This window comes from Podarcis tiliguerta (assembly GCF_965153285.1).
Source record: "Podarcis tiliguerta genome assembly, chromosome: 10".
Classification (NCBI taxonomy): Eukaryota; Metazoa; Chordata; class Lepidosauria; order Squamata; family Lacertidae; genus Podarcis; species Podarcis tiliguerta.
In genome coordinates, this window is record NC_139543.1 from 41,908,731 (window position 1) to 41,931,111 (window position 22,381).

The window sequence follows — 22,381 nt, forward strand, 5'->3', positions numbered from 1 at the left end:
GCTTTTGAAGTATGGTGCTGGAGGAAACTCTTGAGAGTCCCATGGACTGCAAGAAGATCAAACACATCCATTCTTAAGGAAATTAGCCCTGAGTGCTCACTGGAAGGACAGATCGTGAAGCTGAGGCTCCAATACTTTGGCCACATCATGAGAAGAGAAGACTCCCTGGAAAAGACCCTGATGTTGGGAAAGATGGAGGGCACAAGAAGAAGGGGACGACAGAGGACGAGATGGTTGGACAGTGTTCTCGAAGCTACAAACATGAGTCTCACCAAACTGCGGGAGGCAGTGGAAGACAGAAGTGCCTGGCGTGCTCTGGTCCATGGGGTCACGAAGAGTCGGACACGACTAAACGACTAAACGACTAAACAACAACAATGCATCCCTAATTGCTATTGTATAATTATAAGATTATTGTGCAATTTTAGGCAATTGTATAATCTTGGAAGGGGGCTTAGCTGTGGCTACCATGAAGGGACCGTGTGTCAGTACATTATTGGACATATAGCAGTTTAGTTCAACTAAAATCTAGTTGTCCCCTTTCACTTCCATGCCCCTATAATCTCAGCTGCTGGACATGTTTATTACAAATCTGAAAAGATTTAATTGTGAAATTTCCCCACCAATAAACACGAACACAGGAAGTTGGCCCATAATACCAAGTCATACTGTTGCTCCATCTGAGTTTAGTGTTATTCACACCCACACTTACTGGCAATAGATAACCCCAAAACAGGGGTCTCCTTCGTGGAGATGCCAGAGATCGAACCTGGAACCTTTTGCGTGTGATCCATTTGTTCTGTCACTGAGCTGCAGCCTTCTCTGCCACCCCATAAAAAGGAATTATGGTATTATAACAAGCAAGGTATCACTTGAAATATGGGGCAACTACAATGAATACACCATTGAGTTTAGCAAAGGTTGCACAAAGTCCTTGGAACAAAATTCTGATTCAAAGACATCCAGTCTCCCTCTCCTGGTTTTCTGATTTCCTCTCCTGGTTTCCTCCCACATCGGTCAGCCAGCATTCAAGCGTGCTGAGCATGCTCATTTCACATTGGGTTGTTTTGGGGTGGAGGTGCGACACTGGTGCCTAATCTCAGCTACATCTAATACAATAGGAGTGGGGAGCTATTGCAGGCATACGGCCTTATGGGTAATTTCCGGGGACCTGTGGTTGGCTGGGCAAAAGTGGGTGGGGCAAAATAAGTCACCTACATTCCAGCCACTCAGAAGGCAGATAGTTTCTCCATCCTCTTTTCAGGCAAGCAAGGGGCATCATGACACTTTAAGGACCCGTTCCAGCCAAGCAGAAGCACTTGAGGAGGACACAAAGCAAAACCGATGAGGGGTGGGGCCTGGGGAAAACCTTGAAGACCAGACGGAGAGGTCTGGAGGCCATATTTGGTCTCTGGGCTTGAGGTTCCCCACTCTTGTGATACATTATTTTGTTCCTCCTGTGGGCAACCAGATGCCAATGGGAAGTCTACAAGCATGACATAACTCCAGAAACACCCACCCACCAATTCATTCTTCCAAGCAGAAGTTATTCTGAGGGATACTGCTTTTGATTCTGGGGGTAGTGCAGAGCCATCATGACTAGTAGCCATTGGTCGCTTTAGGCTCCCACTCCCCAGGGCAAATATCCACGGGAAGTGGTTCAGTTTGTGCTGCACATGTGAAATGAGTGAATTCACAATCTTTTCACAGGCACATTGGCTACAATTTATTTGGTTTCAAGATCTTTAGAGAGAGAACATCTTTTTTATATTAGTGCATACATTGGATTGGCTCCGAGAAGACGGACTGGCAAAAGCTGAAGTTTCTAAGGGTGAAGTCATGGAGGAAGTTGAAGGCCTGATGAGTTTCACTGAGAGTTGGGTTGGAGCCTGTCAGTGGGTTGAAAGATATATATATATAGGCTGGAGAAGGCAACTGTGTATCTAGGTTGCAAAATCATTAAAAGGATTTTTAAAAGGAGTTCAGGGAGATGATGGTGATTTCCTTTTGTATGTCTGCCTTTCTTTCAGCACCTACTAAAGAAAGAACCATACTGTGAATTTCACTAGTCTTTTGAGAGAATATAAAACATAAAAGTTTAGTCCAAAAAAGAAGCAAAAAGCATTCAAGAGATGCTAGGAGAGGAAACTGTTAAAACTTTTTTTTGTTTGGATTGTACTATACATACAAGACAACTCTCTGTATCATTATGTTTGTACTTTTCATTTCATACTGGATCATTTCAAATGGAAGCTTCATAATCCTTAACCAGAAATTCTCAGACTGTCTGAAAACTACCTCTCCCAAACACCCTCTTCAAATACGATTCTGAAGTAAGAAAGCTCAAATTGTGTGCTCAGAAATAAGCCTTTTCTTTCAGACAAGGAATTGAAGGAAATTATTTATACATAGGAGTTCTAGGGATATATAGGCTGTAGGAAGCCACAGCCAAAGGGGAAAGGGAGTTAGCAAAATTTTGACCTCCAGATGTTGCTAAATTTCCACTCTCCCCATCCCTGGTCATTGGTCATGTTTGCTGGGGCTGATGGGACCTGTAATTTCCATGCCTGCTTTAGACAAAGATCCTTTTTGCAGATACTAGGCTGATCTGCAGCTGCATGCATGCTACTACCTACCAAACACTTGTTGGACGTCACGTGTACTGCTCAACTTTTTGTGTACACAGATTGTAGACATGTTGAACGTAGCGTGTAAACACCCTTTACGACTGCCATTCATGGGGAAGAGAGAGAAACCTTCACTAATAATATTGCACATATTTTCTTTTAGTCAAAACTTCCTTTTATTGAGCTTTCTGATGAGGACCTCTGGAATAGAGATTGAGCAGCATTTCATCTTGGAGAAGAGCTAATTCCACTGAAGATGCCTTCTCATTCTCTTCTCCTCCTCCTTTGCTGAAGCGGTACCCTCCTCAGATGGATGCTGCCAAGGCTCTGGCTCCGCTGGGCCTTGTAGCGGATGGGGAAGAGGGTCCTGCTCATGACACTGAGGCGCTCATTCAGCTCTGCCAGCCTCTTCTTCATGGAATGTACTTGCTTCAGGAGATTGTCAATTGCTTCAGAGATAGGCCGGAGGCTGCCGGTCAAAGAAGATCAATATCAAGAATGTATACAGATCAGGATTATTATGGCAGTTCACTGCCGGTTTTTCTCAGTACGACTCAACACAATTCAGTCAGCACAGTGCAGAAGCCTGTATGTGTCACAACTGTTGTGATGATAAATAATCAGCGTGGTTGGAGGCTGCTGCTGATAGGAGGTGATCAAAGCCTTTTGCAGTGTTAGTGTTAACAATGATTCCTCCCCAGGGACCCATCAAATCTCATGCCTACTGGACCTAGCCCTGCCTTACTCATTTTTGCAATAGGACCCATTGAAATTAAGGGCACATCACACATTAAGTGCCCTCAGCTGCAATATGTACTTAAAACATGAGATGAGTATGCAGAAATATTTTAAGTCCTGCCGGACTTTTTTAAGGCTGTAAGGCTGCAATCCGATATGCCCTTACCCAGGAGCAGATCCCATTGAGATCAGTGGGACTTCTGAGTAGACATATTGTGACTTGACCGTAAGAAGGGGGCCTGAGGCTTGCTCTGCCAGTTCGCAACGCTTAGGATGAGGCACACCAATAGTTGTGTTAAGGCATCATCAAGCAAACTGTTATAACGCTGCAGAAAATAGTATATACCAGCACAAATACTTAGATCTAGCAGCTTCGTCTGACCAAGTCTGAGAAATCCACTTCAAGTTTTGGATAGATGGTGGTGATTCTTCAATTAAATACCCTAAAAGTAGTAATTATTTATATAGTGTTGTTTGCAAGGTGGTTATATGAAAACTAACACTCATCCTTTATACATTTTTCTGTTGGTCATTCATTCACACACACCCCTCTTTTGAATACAATTCTCCATCACTTTCCAAACTGCAAAAAATCCAGTTCTTCTTTAAAGTTGATGTGTTGCACTTGGGTGACAAAGCCCTTTAATCCACTTTAACTGCACAAACCTAAAGTTCCGGAAGATGCTAGAATCAATCCTGATGGTGGTAGCCTGGAGGCAACCTGAGTGAAGTTTTGACTCAAGGACATTTTGGAACACAGCACTCTTAGGCTGCAATCATTCATTACCTCAGAGTAATTCCAATGGGACTTACATCTGAGTCCTGCTGTTAACCACTAGCCTCTTAAAGGGCAGGCCTAGGGATGTCTACTTTGCATCAGCAGTAAGTCTGAATTCGGAGGAATTTCCTCCTTGCTATGGGTATAAGCCACCTATGAACACAGATGCAAACAGAAACTGCTGCTAAAAACATTTATGATCTAACAGAAACATTATTCAGTGTAATCATTGGAAAAAATATTAGCACCAACATTTATTATATATTTACTTTGACATTTCTTCCCATATAAACAGCCCATTAGGGACATTTGAACAGTTAACTACCACTCACGCTAAGTTTTACACTCACTTTTAAGAGCATGTTGTCCACATGGGAGTCTTTCACGCTCACAGCTGGTGCCATAACTGATTCAAAATATAAGCAAGCAGGTCTGAAACATTCTGGTATCTTTCCCCATTAAAAGCCACTTTTTATTGTTTCTGCCAAATATAGGTAGGGTTAATTTTACTAACTGCTTTGTTGAAAATGGGATGGGTTTTTAAGGACATTTTGCTCCCCCCTCTCCCCACCAAGCTCTGCTTCAACTTTCGCCATCATATCTGGATGATAAATAAAAGAGAATATTTTTGCCTAAAGGGGAATAGGATCGCCCCCCCCCCCCCCGCCTGGAATTGTATATCAGTTATTAAACTGAAATGCTTGAAAACCAGCCAGTTTGGACCAATGTATGAAATGTATGAAACATCATACTCATGCTTATTCAGGTGTAAATCACAGTGAGTTGGGACTGAGGCTCATGACACCCATACTGTTGTTTAATGCAGATAGCTTTTTGTACCTCCATGAATCTCTATTCCAAGTCACTGCCTTCCCTCGCTTTCCCCTCCCTCAATCCAGAATTTACCATGCCCTCTCCTTTTCAGAGTATCCCTGGTATGAGAAAAAGTGGGCTCATCACTTTGAGAGTTGGTCTGTATTTATGCTGTTGGGTAAAAGAAGTTGGGACAACCCAGGCATATTTCTTCCCTTTCTAGTGAGTCTCCATCACTAACAGAGTTTTAAGGCTAAAATCCTAGTTGCTCATCCAATCTTCCCCTTTGGGGTATAAAGAGTTTCAACACTGGGGAATTCTCTGTTCCAGAGAAAGGAGAGTGGAGAAAAGGCGAGCATTGCTCTCGTATTCTTACCTGGAAAGTTCAGGCAGGAGTGCGTCAGGGTGACTCAGCAAAGAGTGCTTCATTTGCCAAAAGATGCTGTTCCCCCACTTCTCCAGTGTGCGCGTAAAACTCTTTATGCCTTGGATATTCACTTTATCTGCTGCAATATCAGAATTCACGTGAGAATGAGGGGAAAGAAAAAATTCAGGGAGGGAGAAGCAAGTCATTAATCAGTTATTTTATCTTCCAGTACACCTAAATCTTCATGGATTAAGTATCACCATAAATATACACATGTTTGCGTGTAATTCAGAGGTATGTGTCTGTGGGATTGCAGCCAGGTGCACAAAATCTGGCACATTCAGTTCCCGAAGATTGCTTTTTGCCTTTTTCAACACCTGGTTTCTAGTCCTATGAAAATGGAGAAATTCTCAAATTCTCTCCCGAGAGAGGCTCACCCTTCCCATCACTGACGGCTTCCCTGGTGTTCAAAAACCTTCCTAAATGTTGCTCTCACTGCTGCTTATATTATTCTATTAATATTTTGTCTGCTCCTCGCTAATGTTTTAACCCCCACCATTCACGGATTTGTATTTCTGAATTTGATATTTTTCTTTAGCTACATCTCTGAACCTAGGTGTGTTTACTTAGAAGTAAATCTCATTGAGGACTGTAGCCTAATGACTTTACTTGTGCAATCACATCCCACAAATAATAATTGCAACTGATACACTATCTGGGGTAGTAAGCACATTCATCCAAAGATAAAATTCTGTGGTGGAAGCATGTGACTGTACTTCTTCTGCAGGAGAGGTGTTGAGATCCCCCACCCTTCCTTTAGGCAAAACCATAGTACTAAGACTCATTCACAGTCACCAGGTGGCACTTCAGCTCCCAATACCTGCATGTACACAAATACTGTAGCATTGTATATTTGGCTTCCTGTAGTGTGAAGGGTTGCCATACATCCATAATAACCAAGATTCGGTTGTCAGAAACATATGTCAGGGCTGAAATGTCTGGGGAAAAGCTCAACAACTTTTGTGTGTGGATTTTCACTTTTTGAACTATGGCAACCCTACTGGTGAGGAACTCAAGACTGGGCAGGAAACTAGAATTCACACAAGCCTTTATCAGAAACGTTCTTCTTCATATTAAGACGGTGTTATCAGTGCGCATGGGCGCCTTGCAGAGTTAGAAAACTAAAAGTGGACAGGCCCCTGCCTTCAAGGAGCTTACAAATGACTCCTGCCTCTGCCTTGGCTTGCTAGCACCTCTTACCTCCTTCTCTGTAATTCCACTCCTGAATGTGATTCTGAAATGCCTTCTGACAGCTGCTGCTGGGCAGGAGGTGGAAGAAAAGGAGAAGTGTCAGGGTGCCAACAACGGGCACAACCAGAGCTTTCATCTTTGTGTTCCTGTTGTAAGAAAAGGATAAAACCTGCTTTGATTTCCTGTTCTTTCAGAATCAGTTTGAATGTGCCAAAATAACACATGGTACAGCCCTCACTAGGCTATATCACTATATACAGCACCAGGTGAGGAAGGCATGTGTTGAACAGCCCTCCGAAGGAACATAGGAACTTGCCTTATACCAAGCCAGCCCATTGGTCCATCTAGCCCAGTACTTTCTATTGTGACTGGCTGCAGCACTCCAGGATTTCAGACAGTGGTCTCTCCCCACCTCACTTGAAGATGCTGGGGATTGGCTGTGGGACCTTCTGCATGCAAGGCAGATGCTCTAGCTCTGAGCTATGGTCCTTCCACGTACACTCCCCATCTCTAGAAAAGTAGCCAGTCAGAAAAAAGCCTTATCCTTGACAAGCTAGTTTTCTATGTGCAGAAAAGCAGGGGAGCATTCAAGCCTTCAGTCCTTCCTATACAGCCTGAAGTGCTGCTGTCCAGGCAGGACTGTGGCAGGTGCTGTTTCTGCATATTCAAAACAGCCCTCACATAGGGTTGACAGTGAAAGGAAAGAAGCCTTTGAATGATGTGCATCACTCACAGGCCCCAAAAGACTGTAATGGAGTCTAGGCAATCTATTGAGCATTCATCCTGATTTGCTTGCATAAAGTTTACATAGAGGTTAGATCCTATCTGGTCTTTATTGAGCATTCATTCTGACATTTTTGCCAGGAGATTATATGACTATATGTATCTAGCTTACACTCGTCCTGATTTGCTTGTGGGCTGTTATATTTTGTCCTGTTAATCATGGTTCATTCCACACTTTTCAGGGCATTTCCTTATCAGTTTCTAAAGTGTGAGAAGTCTAATTCTTTTTTTAAAGTGGATTTGTTGTACTAGAGCGACAGAGTGCTTTAATCTGCTTCAGTTGCACAAACCTAAGCGCTCATCCACACTTTTGTTTGTCCCATGATGATGATGATAATAATAATAATAATAATAATAATAATAATAATAATAATAATAATTGTTACGTATACCCCGCCCATGTGGCTGGGTTTCCCCAGCCACTCTGGGTGGCTCCCAATAGAATTAAAAGCACAATAGAACACCAAACTTCCCTAAACCTGGCTGCCCTCAGATGTCTTCTAAAAGTCAGATAGTAGTTTATTTCCTTGACATCTGGTGGGAGGGTGTTCGACAGGGTGGGTGCCACCACTGAGAAGGCCCTCTACCTGGTTCCCTGTAACCTCACTTCTCACAGGGAGGGAACCGCCACGGTCTTTTTCAGACTCCCCACTGTACCTGGGAAAACCTGCTGGCTACTGCTGAATCGGAACAAGGGGCTGTAGCTCAATGGCAGACCACATGCTTGTATGTAGAAAGCCCCCTTACATCGCTGGCATCTCCAGTTTTTTTTTTTTTTTTGAAATAATTTTTATTAACAGGCCAATCACATCACATTGTTCAAATCACATGAGTTCCAGATTATACAGCCAAATTTTAAAATTTTGGGGGGTACCCATACATCAAGCTCCACACGAGTCCAAAATTCCAGATGACTCCAGACATCACTTATTTGCTGCTTTTATTAAACAGTTCCATCCAGTTCGATTCAGATAGACCTTTATTACTTTCTTTCTCTTCTTGTTGTTATCATTTATTCCTTTCTTTGCGATCTCTGATGATTTTCACAAACAGATTAAAGATTTGGCGTCTCTGTGTGGGTTTTGTGCTCTTCCAAGCTCATATTATTCAGGAACGACCTCTGTTAAATACTTCCATAAACAAAGTTAATCTTCGGTCGGTCCATTATTTTTCCTCAGGCTAGCCCAATAAATCAGACAAATCAGGGGGCTCTGTCAGGTCAAACTTGCATTCCAACCTTCCTGAATCTCCTCCCCCTGTTCCTTCTGTTCCTTCTCCGGCCAGCCTGTCTTGGCGAGACGCCATATTTTTTTAACTGCGTCATAGAAATTTTCCTCCTTCTCGCCATTCGATCTTCTCGTATTGTAATTATTTCCTCCCACACAGTCTTAAAGTTCTGTTTATGATTATTAAAACGCAACGATCTTATTTTTTTCTGGGGTGGAGGATTATTATAGTCATATCATGCAAAGGAAATAGAAAGAGTTTTTTCCTCCACCCCCCCCTTCGTTCCAGCCTTACATTCTCATAGTGGTAATTCATCAAAAGATTTACTTATCCATCCGTCACTCCCGATCACAGAGATGCATTAATCAGCAGTCTTTATCGTCGAGCTTCACTTGATATATGTGCTTCAGCCTTCTTTCCAATCCGTTATTTCCAATTAGTTCCAATTATAATTCCAAGCTGAAGCAACCAGCACGCGCTGATTGGAATCGGCGTCGGGAAGATCTGATTCCATCGAGGGCTTGTGCCAAGTGTTCCGCACCCCTGTCTCTCGGATCAGGGGGTGCATTATGAACACCGCTGGCAGGGCAGTCCCCCCCATACCCTTGGGGGGGCCAGGAAGGCTGCCAACTTCCCATAGCAGCCCCTTAATACCTCGTATGGGTCAGAGAGATGTTATTGTCAGCCATCTTCCAACGCGCCACCTAGTGGCCCCCGCTGGCATCTCCAGTTAAAAGGGGTCTCTAATAACAGGGCCAGGGAAGACTCCTACCTTGTGACGCTGGGGTGCTGCTGCCTCTTAGAGCAGTTAGTCCTGGGCTAGCAAGACAAACATGAAGTTAGTTTCCTATGTTAGCACCTTCTGTATGTCAGAGTCTACTTTGCCACACAGATCTCCCTTGCTGGACTGGGGCAGCAAAGTGTGCAGCCCAGTGAGAAAAAGGTTCTAATTGGCAGTACAGAGGTACCTCGGGTTACAGACGCTTCAGGTTACAGACTCCGCTAACCCAGAAATAGTACCTTGGGTTGAGAACTTTACTTCAGGGTGAGAACAGAAATCGTGTGGCGGCGGCACAGCGGCAGCGGGAGGCCCCATTAGCTAAAGTGGTGCTTCAGGTTAAGAACAGTTTCAGGTTAAGAACGGACCTCCAGAAAAAATTAAGTTCTTAACCCAAGGCACCACTGTATTACCACCGAACAACCAACATGTGCTAACATGCTAAATCTGTTAGGATTAGCATGATGAGTTTAACAGGAGTTTAACGAGCACTTCTCTCCAACTTCATTGCAATATGAATTTCAGAATGACACATCTGCTTGCTGGTGTTGCAAGGAGAGAGGACCCCCAGAGGGCCAAAGAAACAGAGCACTTGTTGTTGTGTAAATAGTAACGGAAGGAAATCCTGAGCTGCCTGGGGACTGTGTGGGATGGGGAGGGGAAGTTTAACTGCATCTCTCCCTGCCAAGGTCGGATGGAAACGACCTCCCCAAAAGGGATCCTTGCCAATTTGGGGGAAGCCTCCACTAGCATGCAAATAGTAGCTTTAAGTCATGGATGAGTTAAATTAGCCGTCCCCACTTCTCCCAGTCTGGAGGGGGGCCCACCCTGTGGAACACCCTCCCATCAGATGTCAAGGAAATAAACAACTATCTGACTTTCTGAAGGTAGCCCTGCTTAGGGAAGTTTTTAATGTTTGATGTTTTATCACTTTATTTATTATTATTATTATTATTATTATTATTATTATTATTCTGTTGGGAGCCGCCCAGAGTGGCTGGGGAAACCCAGCCAGATGGTGGGGTATAAATAACAAACAAACAAACAAACAAACAATAATAATATTATCAGGCTTCCCTTTCAAAAAGCATGCATTCCTCCAATTAACATGGCATTTACTTGGGCCTTAATTTTATCACCCCAAGGAAGTTCGTCTGGTGCCTTCACTATACACCTTTAGGTGCCAGGCAAAAACATTCCTTTTTAACCAGGCCTTTGCCTGACTTGATCGACATCCTATACCCTTTTTAAAATGCTGGCTCTTTGCGGTTTGCTTGTTTTTTAAAAAATTGGATTGCTGTTTTTGTCTTGATTTTATGTATTTGATATTTTATGTGAACCACCCTGAGACCTTCTGGTATAGGGCAGTATAGAAATTAATTTAATAATAATAATAATAATAATAATAATAATAATAATAATAATAATTAGAGAAGGGCCAGTAGCACCTGCCTTGTAAGTAGAAAACTCAAGGTTTAATCCATGACACCCCACCAAATAGGGCTGGGAATGTCTCCTGCTCAGTGGCGGTCACTGGGGTAGAGTGCTCCCCTGCCCTCCTGCCCCCCATTTTGCTGCTGCTTGGTGGGAGGGAGAGAGGGAGGCACTGGTGAGGCTGGTACTGGCCTTGCCACTCCCAATGCTGGTGACATTAGGCCAGGTGAGCTGCCCCACTGCCTTGCTAACTGCTGTATGAAATCCTGGAGAGCTGCTGCCAGTCCGTGTACTCAGTATCTGAGTCCGTGTACTCAGTATCATCTGCTTCCTGTGTTCCTTGCCTAGACTTCATGAAAATGCCAGAAAATTAGATCCTATCGGATCAAGGTTATTAGATGAATTGGCATAAAGCCGACAATGCCGTTGACTCTGTTGAGTCTTAAAAATATTCTTACGACAGAGAAAGGAGGAAGTGGCTGGCAAGCGCCTTATCGTTGAAAGACTTGGAGAAATAAGGCTTCCCCTTTAATTCAAGCTTGGCTAAATACATACTTGTTTACAACAGAAATGAATAGACTGAATTCTTTTTAAAGACAAATGTACGAAAGGGAGAATGCTTGACATGTCTTCTGAGAAGATACAGCTACAATTCATTTTATCCTGGAACAATTTAAATCCTAACTGTCAAGTGGAAAGCCATGTTTTATTGATATGATGAGGGTTTTTGGATTAATCTGTCAGTTCATCACAGCGAAACTGTTTATTTGTTAACTGGAACCTTATATATTGGATTAATCCATCTACAAGTGTCTATTGGCTGAAGAAAAAACAACCACCATATTATCTGTTTTTCTGATACGACATTCTGCGTATAAACAACCTTTAAATGGAAAATGAAGGAGTCTGAAGTTCACTTGCTTGGCCTGACTCTCTCCAACAAAAAATGATCCAATAAAAACAATGCCTCTTAGCATTTCATTCTACTTCCAGTGTTCAGACTCTTGAGTGTCATTGTGTATGTCACCAAAACAGCACCAGCAGCATACAAGGAGATAGCAGCTGTAGGCCTGGGGGGGCAACCAAGGTTTGCAGAAGTACAAATCAACGGGGGGGGGGGGCAAAGGGAGACCTTAGAACAGCCCAGTGAGGACTGAGTGTTCCATATTTGTTGAATGCTTATAGAGAGGTGGGGGGGTGTGTGTCAGAAAATCAGGGAAAGGGAGAATAGAATGAAGTGGCTGGAATCCTGTGGCTCTATGCTGCAATATTTTGTTGCAGGTCTGAAGGGTTTATTTTATGACCACATTCACAACACGTATCTAAGGCATTATGATACCAAATTTTGCACTCCTAACAGTTTTGTGCTTGGGGCAATTTCCCCTGTGGCCCCCCTGATGTTAGGCCACTGGCTGTACGCAAACTAGACACCGTCAGGTCTGATTCACAGAAAAGGGAATGAAAGGAGTTGAGGTAATACAAGCAGAGGCTGGGCCTATGGGAAAACAGTCCTATGACTGATTCACTGTGTGCCCCATTATGCTTTACAAATGGATGTTTGACCACAGCCTTCCTCGAGTTGGTCAGGTGTTGTGCTAATTTGCTTTTCATTAAACTGGGGAGGATTTTGTTATTGCCTTGAGAGGGCTAAGTCAGTATTGCTGGCCGTCATCCATAAGGTTTATATCATGATTAATCAGAATTGCATAGTTTCTCGTTTGAGAAATGACTGACAAACTAATAAAAAAAAATGGCAGAGACACAGAATTCATGTATTTCAGCTGCTTGGTCTTATGATAAACCCCTGAGAAAATTCAATTACCCTTCCATTGAAGTATGACCTTCATCTCCTAACAGCCTGGGAACAGCTCCAACCCAGCCACTTGGTACTCTTAGGAATTAGTCGGAGTTGGTTCAAATACGAATAAATCTGAGTTCATTTCCATATTTAATGAAATATAGTTTCCTTCTTGTTTTATGTGTGTTAATCATTGTTAGGTTAACACTGCTAAGATTAAAATGATGCACACAAAAAAAGACTCTGATCCTATGGCTGTTCAAAAAGAGGTCTAGCTGAATTCAATTTTTCAATCTTAGTTTTGCAGTCCCTCCTCCCTTTCAAATGTTTTAAGTTTTACAATTTCAAATAAACAGATTTTACATTACCAAATGGACAACACCACCTCTGCCACCGCAGTGTGGCATCCTATTCCATCCATGCAATTCTACCCCATATGTATATTTTTAGACATAAGTCCCACTGAGCTCAAGTACATGTGGATAGAATTGCACCGTCAGTCTACACCAGAGATGGGAATCCCGCGACCATGCAGACATTGTTGGACACCAACTCCCATCATCCCCAGCCAGTGTGGCTCAGGACTAATGGGAAAAGTAGTCTTTTCACCACCAGCTGAAGATGTATCCGTTCCACCTGGCCTGCACAGGCTAATGAGATGCCTCCTCCATCACTTTATGACTATGTTCTGTGCTGCGGCCAGCTATATTTATGATAATTACAATAACGGTGGTTTTTGTTGTTGATGTTTTTATTTGTGTTTTACTGTAGACTGCTTACCAGTCTGAGAATTCTTGTTGAAGGGCAGTTCACAATTATCACCATCATAATTACCCCCCTCCTTCTCCTAAACCTACTGTCCGAAATGCCTGGTTTTCAGGTAGGCTTGAGCCCCGTGGCCTGTTATTCTACAAATTAAGGCATGCAAGCTGCACACATTTCAAAATGGGATGTTGGTGTGGGGTTTTTGGACCAGTTCCACCCACCCAACAACAAAATTCTTCCATACGTATAGTTCAGTTCTAGAACTTCAGGCCAAAAGCAGGAAGGAGCCTCATGCATATGGGCCCCTCTTTCAGGTAAGTTGCTTTAAGGCCAAGATGATATATGTATATAGTCAACGTTAACCTGAGGACTGATACTGAAAATTGGTGGCGGCAATATCACAGTATTTAAAACAACAATGTAAACATGGATAGGGCTGCATTATTAAACTGTTTAAATAAAATATGCAAGAATATCTTCTCTAAATACTTGGAACCTGCTTACGACTCTTTCTTTCTTTCTTTCTTTCTTTCTCTCTCTCTCTCTCTCTCTCTCTCTCTCTCTCTCTCACACACACTCACACACACACACACACACACACTTTTACTCTCTATGATTTGCTGGAGATTTTTTTCCCTGAAGTACCAGCCGTACCATATTTCACTGGTAATAATATTCTCACTGACTTTCTCTATAAATTCTTATTAATAATTAATCTCTCCCCCTTTCCCCCCCTCCAAATAAACAGTCTATCCTTTTAAAATGAATTCAGTAATGAAAATGTCTGATCAGCCATTCCCAGCGGAGAAGGACCAAAGTATGTAATATCAAAAGGCTGAAACGGCAGCACAAATCTCTGAGGTCAAATAGACCAAAGAGGAAGATGCACCCGCTTTTCGGCAGCTTCGGTCCTATGAGACGAGGTGACTTTGATCTTGCTTCGTTTAGGATATGAAAGGCAGCAATAAATCCCCTCACATCTGGGGATCCAAAACCTGACCTTCTCGATCACAGGTTCTATAAAACATAAACTGTAAAATTTCAAACACAAATCCCAGATGTTGCATTTTCTGGGTCTCCTGAGACCCATTCCTCCTCCATTTCCCATATTATCATCCTTTGAATTCCTATTGATTTTGATGTGTAACATTCTTTACCGCTGGCGAGACAACAGTATTGTTTATAAAACAATGCCATTTCCCTGTGCCTACTGTTTATAATTTAAGACTGGGGACAATTGTTTTGGTTGTGCTTATGTTTTCAGACAGCTGAAGGTAGTGTGAAAGACCCCTTATCGCTTGTGGTGGCTGAACTCTTTTGTTATTTGTCCTTCAGACAAGCAGAGCTTGTGTCCATTTCTATCAACCCAGAGCAGGACAGTGGCTTCCAACAGTCAGAGCATGGACTGATCCAGTGGCCTGGACCAGTTGGGGAGCTGTCCAGCAGAAGCCAGAGTTAGGCTAGGCAAGATTATATGTGGGACTTCTTAGTTGCAACAGCAGCTAAGAGGCAGAGATGAAGGGGTTTCATTTTAAGGCTTGCCTCTTCCTCCAAAGTAAATACACATTGAAATACTTTCTTGTACAACTTGTATACAGTGAGATTACACAAGCACACCCCACTCAGCTCTCTTAGTCTTATTTCCCCTCGTTTACTGACGGACACCCACCAAACCCAAAAGTCAGTTGCCCTGTTGTTATCTTTTCATTCAGCAGCCTAAGAGCCCATGGATAGAAGCTATTCTTTACCCTGTTGGTGTGACTAATCATGCTTCTATATCTTCTGCCCGAGGGCAGGAGATCAAGAAAGTGCCGGCCAGGGTGTGAATCATCCCTGAGGATTTTCCTCACTCTCCTGGGGAAATTAATGCTTGCCTCTTCCTCCGAAGTAAAGCTGAGGGGCAGCAAACCTTGGGCTGTTGAGCAGACATTCTCATCTCAGGTCTGGGCTTTTGGCATGAATCTGTCACCACATCTGCCCCTACTGTGATGCTGGACCAGATAATGGGGAAAGGCCCCATCAGGGTGTATTGGACCCCTCAGTGTCACAGCTTTTGAGGGCCAGGGTGTCACCAAGGGTGGTAGCCTCAGGCTGTCCCTCAAGGGGCATTAGAGACATAGGCTCTAGCCTACCTTATACCAAGCCGGAGCGTCACCCATCTATCTTGGTATTGTTGACCGGCAGCAGCTGTCCAGGGTTTCAGGAGATATCAGAGGTTAAACCTGGACCTTCTGCAAACAAAGCATGTGCTCTGCCACTGAGCCACACCTTCTCTGCAGGACTCCAGTCTATGCCCTGACCTGCGGGAGGGTGTGTATATTTCCTGACACTGTGAAAGGTGAACAAATTTCCCATTGTGACTGGAATCCCTTCAAAAGCCAGGTCACTTTGACATTATCAGGTCACAGGTTTCCCTATGCCTCAGACAGGGAGGCAGACACATGTTCCATGCAAATGCATGAGAGCCAGTGTGGTGTAGTGGTTAAGAGTGGAAGACTCCTAATCTGGTGAACCGGGTTCGCGTCTCCGCTCCTCCACATGCAGCTGCTGGGTGACCTTGGGCCAGTCACACTTCTCTGAAGTCTCTCGGCCCAACTCACCTCACAGAGTGTTTGTTGTGGGGGAGGAAGGGAAAGGAGAATGTAAGCCGCTTTGAGACTCTTTCGGGTAGTGATAAAGCGGGATATCAAATCCAAACTCCCTTTCTTCTTCTTCTTCTTCTTCTTCTTCTTCTTCTTCTTCTTCTTCTTCTTCTTCTTCTTCTTCTTCTTCTTCTTCTGTTGAGCTTACAGTTCTCTTCCCCCTTTCTACCCCATGCTCTGGGCTCGAGAAAGGGCTCTGGCCCCAACCCAAGCTCCCTCAGAATCTGTGCCTCTAGAATCTGTGCCTCTAGATCCAGCCAGCAGGACAGTCCAGTGTTTTGTTCTCTGCATCTACACTTCACAATCTCTTACTCCTCCCAGCTCTCCTCTCACCACCCCTGCCCATTTTGATCCTCTTTCCCCATCCTGGGTGTCTCTTTCGATGGAGCTTGCCAACCAAGTGTCTTCGGGTGCAGTTGTTTGTTTCTTTCTTTAGCAGGAACATTTAACAGCCTACTCTCTGTCCAAAGAATCCTGGAGCGGCCACCATAGTTTCAAAACAATCACAACTGTATCAGTGAAAAAATGTTTGGGTTTGTTGGTTTGTTTTTAATTAAACCCAGCAGAATCAGCCTAAAAACAGCACTGAAGGTTAATTTCAAGATGTCACAGCTGAGGGAAGTGCCTCAGTCATAAGCATGCAAGTGGGTGTGTGGTCTCATGCTATGACTCCATAGCAATGTTCTCAACTATGTGATGTGTATAGGACGCATAAACACAGTATCTTTAAAGCACATGCTTCCCCTCAAAGAGTTCTGGGCATTGCAGTTTAGCCCTCATGTAAGTTACAGTTCCCAGCAACCCTTAATAAACTACAGTGCCCAGAATTCTTTGAGGGGAATCACGTGTTTTGAATGTGCTTTAAAGGTATAGTGTGTACACAGCCATAGACTCTGGAGTATGTAGAGTTTGTACATATATAAGGTACCCCTGCCCGTACGGGCCAGTCTTGCCAGACTCTAGGGTTGTGCGCCCATCTCACTCAAGTGGCCGGGGGCCAGCGCTGTCCGGAGACACTTCCGGGTCACGTGGCCAGCGTGACAAGCTGCATCTGGCGAGCCAGAGCTACACACGGAAACGCCATTTACCTTCCCACTAGTAAGCGGTCCCTATTTATCTACTTGCACACCCGAGAGTGCTTTTGAACTGCTAGGTTGGCAGGCGCTGGGACCGAGCAACGGAAGCGCACCCCGCCGCGGGGATTCGAACCGCCGACCTTTCTATCTGCAAGCCCCAGGCGCTGAGGCTTTAACCCACAGCGCCACCCACGTCCCTGTACATATATAGGGACTGTGCAAATAAGGGGTTAGTGTGGGGGTTGCCAACCCAAATACCATGGCATCTCCAAAGGTGACCAAAGAAAAAAGAATAAAAATTCACAAAAACACTGACTTCATTACCCTTGATTCTCAACCAATCTTGCCTCATCTACAAGCATGTATTTTATTAATGCAGTGCCTATTGGAAAACAAATGATTTTGCTGCCACTATATTAGAATTTCTCACTGACATAAGTGATAATTACTTCTTCTTCTCCTTCAAGCCATTCCATGGAAGCTAGTTAATCCAGTTGGCTCAGGAGAAGGGCTGACTGCTGAAGCAAGTCCATGTGAGAACATATCCTGTGGGGGGACTTCTTGAGCCAAATCTTGCTGGAAGGATTCTCATTAGCTCTGCCAAAGTTTGAATCAAGCCCTTCGCTTGTGTTGAAACAGAACAAAACAAAACACGGCTGCAGTGCTAGTCAGCATTCATTCCAGGTCTGCCGAAATGAAATGGTGTTAAAATATGGGCCAAGCTAGACACAATGGCAGTAGATCTGTGAGATGAAATATGGATCTGGTGCCATCGCATTGAAAGGTAAGGTCAGCATTGACCTCCTCCTCCTGCCCAAAGCTGACCTCCATACTCCATGCTGTGTTGAGTTGCTATGCCAAAAGCACTAATTCTGAGAGCAAAGCACGTGGGGCAGCAGGAAGGTAGGGGGCAGAGGGGAAATGAGTCTGAACTCTTCACATAGGCTCCTTGGATCAACAAATCCACCCCTAGGTAAACTATGGAACTCACTTCCACAGGACAGCCACCAGCTTGGAGGGCTTTGAAAGAGGATTGGACAAATTCATGGAGGGTGAGACTATCAATGGCGACTAGTCATGACGGCTGTACTCTGGCTCCACGGTTGAAGGCAGTAATGCTTCTGAATACCGGTTGCTGGAAAACACAGGCGGGGAAGGTGCTCTTGTTTCCCAGAGGCATCTGGTTGACCACGGTGAAAACAGGATGCTGGACTAGATTGGCCATTGGCCTGATCCAGCAGCCTCCTCTTATGTTTTTATGTCCTTTCTTCCTACTTGATTGGGGAAGTTTTATGTTGAGACATTGTCCTATCTACCAACATCGCAACTAGTATGGGCCTCTGAGAAAGAATTTGATTCTTTCCTTTACCCCAGCATTTCCCAACCTTGGGCCTCCAGCTGTTTTTAGACTACAACTCCCATAATCCTCAGCTAGCAAGACCAGTGGTCAGGGATGATGGGAATTGTAGTTCGAAAACAGCTGGAGGCCCAAGGTTGGAAAACACTGCTTTACCCAAAAGCCTCGTGTTGTCCTTTCATTTCTTTGAAATCTCCACCTCTGGCACCATCAGGCTCCATCAATGATCCAGCAGATATTTCTATGCGCCAAACCTGCCAAGTTCTGCCTAGTCTTGCTTTGGTCCACCAAATTCAAACACGGCTCAACAAATGACATACCAGATTCTACCAGGCTCCATCCATAACCCAAAGAAGTGAAGTCTCACTGGTTGTCTGAAATACGATGGGTAGAAACACACAAGAGGGCTTTCCTGACCACAGGACATAACTGTTATTATTTATTATTTGATTTATTTGATTTATATCCCTCCCTTTATCCAAATTTTGGAATGCCCTCCATAGAGAGGCCTGCCTGTCAATTTTACCACTTGGGTTTTGTCAGACAATTTAAAGGAAGATTTGAGGATGGAATAACGCCCCTTACGTCAGCTGAGCTGTTGCCATTTTTTCTTGCTCTCTTGCTGTCCATATTATTTCTACTTAATTGTTTTCCTTTTTATTGATGTTTTTAATGTTGTCTCCTGCTGAGGACCATTTGAAGGAAAAGTGGGACAGAAAAGTTTTCAATAAGCAAATGCTATTTGAAAAATACAAACAAACAGGTGTAACCACCAACATGAATCTCTCCATCTCTTTTAGTCATGAATCCCACCATCCCTAAAGAATGTATGGGGAATTTGTCATTCCTATCCTATATCCTCATTTCTCACCCCCTCTCCTCACATGACATTCCTCTTCCATGTGATAAAAAACAACAACATCTGCTGCAACTAGACGTGTGTGATGCTCTCAGGTCACCAGGATTCTACACTCTGCAGCCAAATAATGCGCAAATATGTCAGTTCTCAGCTTCAGATTCCTCCCCAATTTTCTCTTCCCTATTTGCTTTCAACATTTCTCCCCAAGGTATTCTATTTCCAATATATTTTATTCCTACATATGACAGAGATAAGCAGAGACATAGCAAAGAGAGATTTTATGTGCATCTGTCTTAAATCCTTATGGCAAAGGGGAAATGTTCACCCCCTCAGTTTTCATCACCACAGAACTCTTACTCTCCCCACAATACAGCTGCAGATATTCAAGGTTACTCTGTCCCATTGCCAAATATGGCCTTCATTTCCGAGAGGCTGCTATCTCCTGCAGCCTGATGAGAACATGCTGTACTTAACACAAGAATGTGAGGAAGTGAGGTCTGCTTTTGCTTGCTTTTGACTGCATCTATTGAGTAAAACTAATACTGGGCCAGGAATAGTGGGAGTGTTGCTAAGGAAGGTTAAAGACCTTTAACTAGTTTTCAGTTGCTCAGATATTTGTAAACTGCTCTCATACAATTTTGAGCAAAACAGGAGAGCTTGACACACATTTCCAGGTTTTTCCACTGATTTAAAAATTGTGTTTGAATTAGGAGAGATGTGATTCGGATTTCAGTGATTATAAGTAGCATATTCAATTGCTTCTGCTGTTAAAACACAGGCTGCTTCTGCACTTTTTTTTTAAAGCAATGCCCTGGTTAAACACTTCCATCCAGACTAACTGAAGAAAGTTGAAAGTGGCAATAATTTTTTTCCTCTGGAAAATCCTCAGCCCTCTATTACTTTACATTATTGTGCTGGAATACGGTATCCTAATGCAGACTACTAGTTTAAATTATTGGTACACTGATAGTAAATACAAAAATAAATGTATCTGTGATTACTGGGTAACAATGGCTTACCATGCCATTAGCTTACCAAACCTTATGCTGTTATGCTGTTATAAGTAGTTAAAACGCATCATCTTCAGGACTGACATGCTCATGCAGAAAGTCTCAGGATCAGGCAAGAAGTCTCATTGAACTCAGGTAATTTGGTCCATATATGAATTACATGCTATTAGTAGAGTCCTTAGAATGAAGGGGGAAATGAATTTGTGTCACACAACTTGCTAAATAATATTGCACATAATAATTCAGATCTGATAGCAAATTAAGAAATTGCTGAATTGATAGATTTAGTAAAGACATATGTTTCTACTCAAAATATGAAGTGAAATTTGTGCATGAAAAATTGTAGCTATTGAGATTTTAAACAAAGCTGGAGATACCTTTTGTGCCTTGGTCTTTAAAACTCTTTTGCCCAATTTTGCCCATAGAATTTGATGCAATAAAATTATATGCTTCATTGCTTATTCTCTGATTACTATGCTAAGCATATCAGGCTTTCATTTTCAATGATCAAGAGAGATAAATATGCCTTTCAGGCTTCCTGCTACATTAACTGTCTCTTAGTTGGCTTTCATTTGCAGAGTTTTATTGGGTTTTGTTTTTTAAAAAAAAGATTTTGAAAATGAGTTACATTGCATTAGAGAAAATGCAATGGTTATAAAAGAAGAAGATATAAGATCTAGATAGATTCACCTCTAGGTACAATTTGCCCATTATTCACTATAGATAGATAGATAGATAGATAGATAGATAGATGATAGATAGATGGGGGTCTACACTAAAAGTGGGAAGTTGTCTTGGAACAAATAAAATAAGAATAAAATGAAGAAAATAGGATGACCTTGGGTCTGTGCAGTTGTGCATCAACAGTACATAATAACTATATAGGTAATCTGTACCTTTCAGAGGCTTATATTATCACACACAGAATATCCACACAGAAACAATTGCAGTTATTTACTTTCTTCTTGCAAGAAACTCATCTTGCACTGCTTACAACTCTCAGCTTTTATGAACATTCAGTTAAGTAAGACTGAGCTTTTTTCAGATAGAGTCTACTTTCTTCTGCCTGGATTTCTCTTCTGGTCTATTTGCCACATTCAAATTTCGAGATGGTTTGTTATGTCATGTTATCAGCTATGTCATTAGCTATGGAAGACACAAATTATTCCTTGACTAAGGAAAGGATGAGTCTACATGCAAACTTTACCTGGACTCCACAGGACAATCCTCCTGAGACGAGGCTCCCAACAAGGCTCTGTTGCTTCTCCTCCTCTTTCATTGCCACCCCTCTGGACCTCAGCTCACAATGAGTGACGTGTCCCATTTCTTCTCCCTAGTCCACATGTTTTCCCCAACTTTGTTTGGAGCTTCTTCCAGCTGCTCCTTTCTCACCCTCCCCTCCCATCCACCCATTCAAGCTGAACATCTCCCCAACATGTGGGAGCCGTATGGGACCATAAACTTCTGACAGTGGCACTACAGTGCCTTTTCAAAGTTTATTCTCCTGTTCAGCAGCAGCTTCTGGTCCATGGCTCCCTGCTACCTTCATAGCCCCACAATTCTTTGGCAGCCAGTATCATTAGATGGTCTCTCTTGCTCTCCATAGTTTCCACTACTAAGTAGCTTCCCTTTGTGGAAGACAGAGATTTCTAGCCAGCAAGTCGTGAATTTGTTCCCCTAAGTTGTTTCTGTTGATTGCCAATTAATTCACTGCTGATTACTTCATCCTTGAGACATTATGCCAAAACTATTTCTGTCAAAGTAAACAAGGAGAGTGGACTTGGGTTTTTGTGTGTGTGTGTGTTTTTGACACGCATTCCCCTACTCTTAAGTTCCTGGGCTGCCAAGCTAAACACAAGCTGACCTAATCAATGTAGTTGTATAAGAGACTTCCCAAGAAACATGAGGTATTGCAATCTAGTGACTGAACTAGTGGAGTCCTGGATTCAAAAGTGAGCCAGTACATTCAGATGTGCTGTGCAAATATGTACTAGCTGTGGTTTATAAAACAAGCCATGAATATTGCCTTGCATCATGGGTTGCAAAACACACTTGAAACAGTTCAGTGATCTTACTTT

The 22,381-nt window shown here is 43.1% G+C and overlaps 1 protein-coding gene across 4 annotated transcripts; it reads right to left on the minus strand.

The window, feature by feature from the left end:
• Positions 1–2,779: 2,779 nt before the first annotated feature.
• Positions 2,780–21,912, minus strand: LOC310658434 (uncharacterized protein). Of its 4 annotated transcripts, none has more exons than XM_083400362.1 (5): positions 21,511–21,912; positions 20,313–20,480; positions 6,584–6,720; positions 5,333–5,462; positions 2,780–3,096 (listed from the first exon to the last, which is right to left on the minus strand). In XM_083400362.1, exons 2-5 carry the CDS (start codon positions 20,318–20,320, stop codon positions 2,892–2,894), a joined length of 480 nt encoding a protein of 159 aa, XP_083256488.1. In that variant the 5' UTR covers positions 20,321–20,480; positions 21,511–21,912; the 3' UTR covers positions 2,780–2,891. The 4 variants fall into 4 exon arrangements, with proteins under 4 accessions (XP_083256488.1, XP_083256490.1, XP_083256489.1 ...); XM_083400364.1 differs by lacking the exon at positions 20,313–20,480 and adding an exon at positions 9,357–9,398 and having other exon boundaries at positions 21,511–21,910; XM_083400363.1 differs by lacking the exon at positions 20,313–20,480 and having other exon boundaries at positions 21,511–21,906.
• Between the last annotated feature and the right edge of the window lie 469 nt (positions 21,913–22,381).

Coding starts and splice junctions, on each gene's coding strand:
- LOC310658434 (XM_083400362.1), bottom strand. Junction 5,463..6,583: donor GTGGAATTACAGAGAAGGAG/GTAAGAGGTGCT, acceptor CTGATATTGCAG/CAGATAAAGTGAATATCCAA. Junction 3,097..5,332: donor CTCCTGCCTGAACTTTCCAG/GTAAGAATACGA, acceptor TTTGACCGGCAG/CCTCCGGCCTATCTCTGAAG.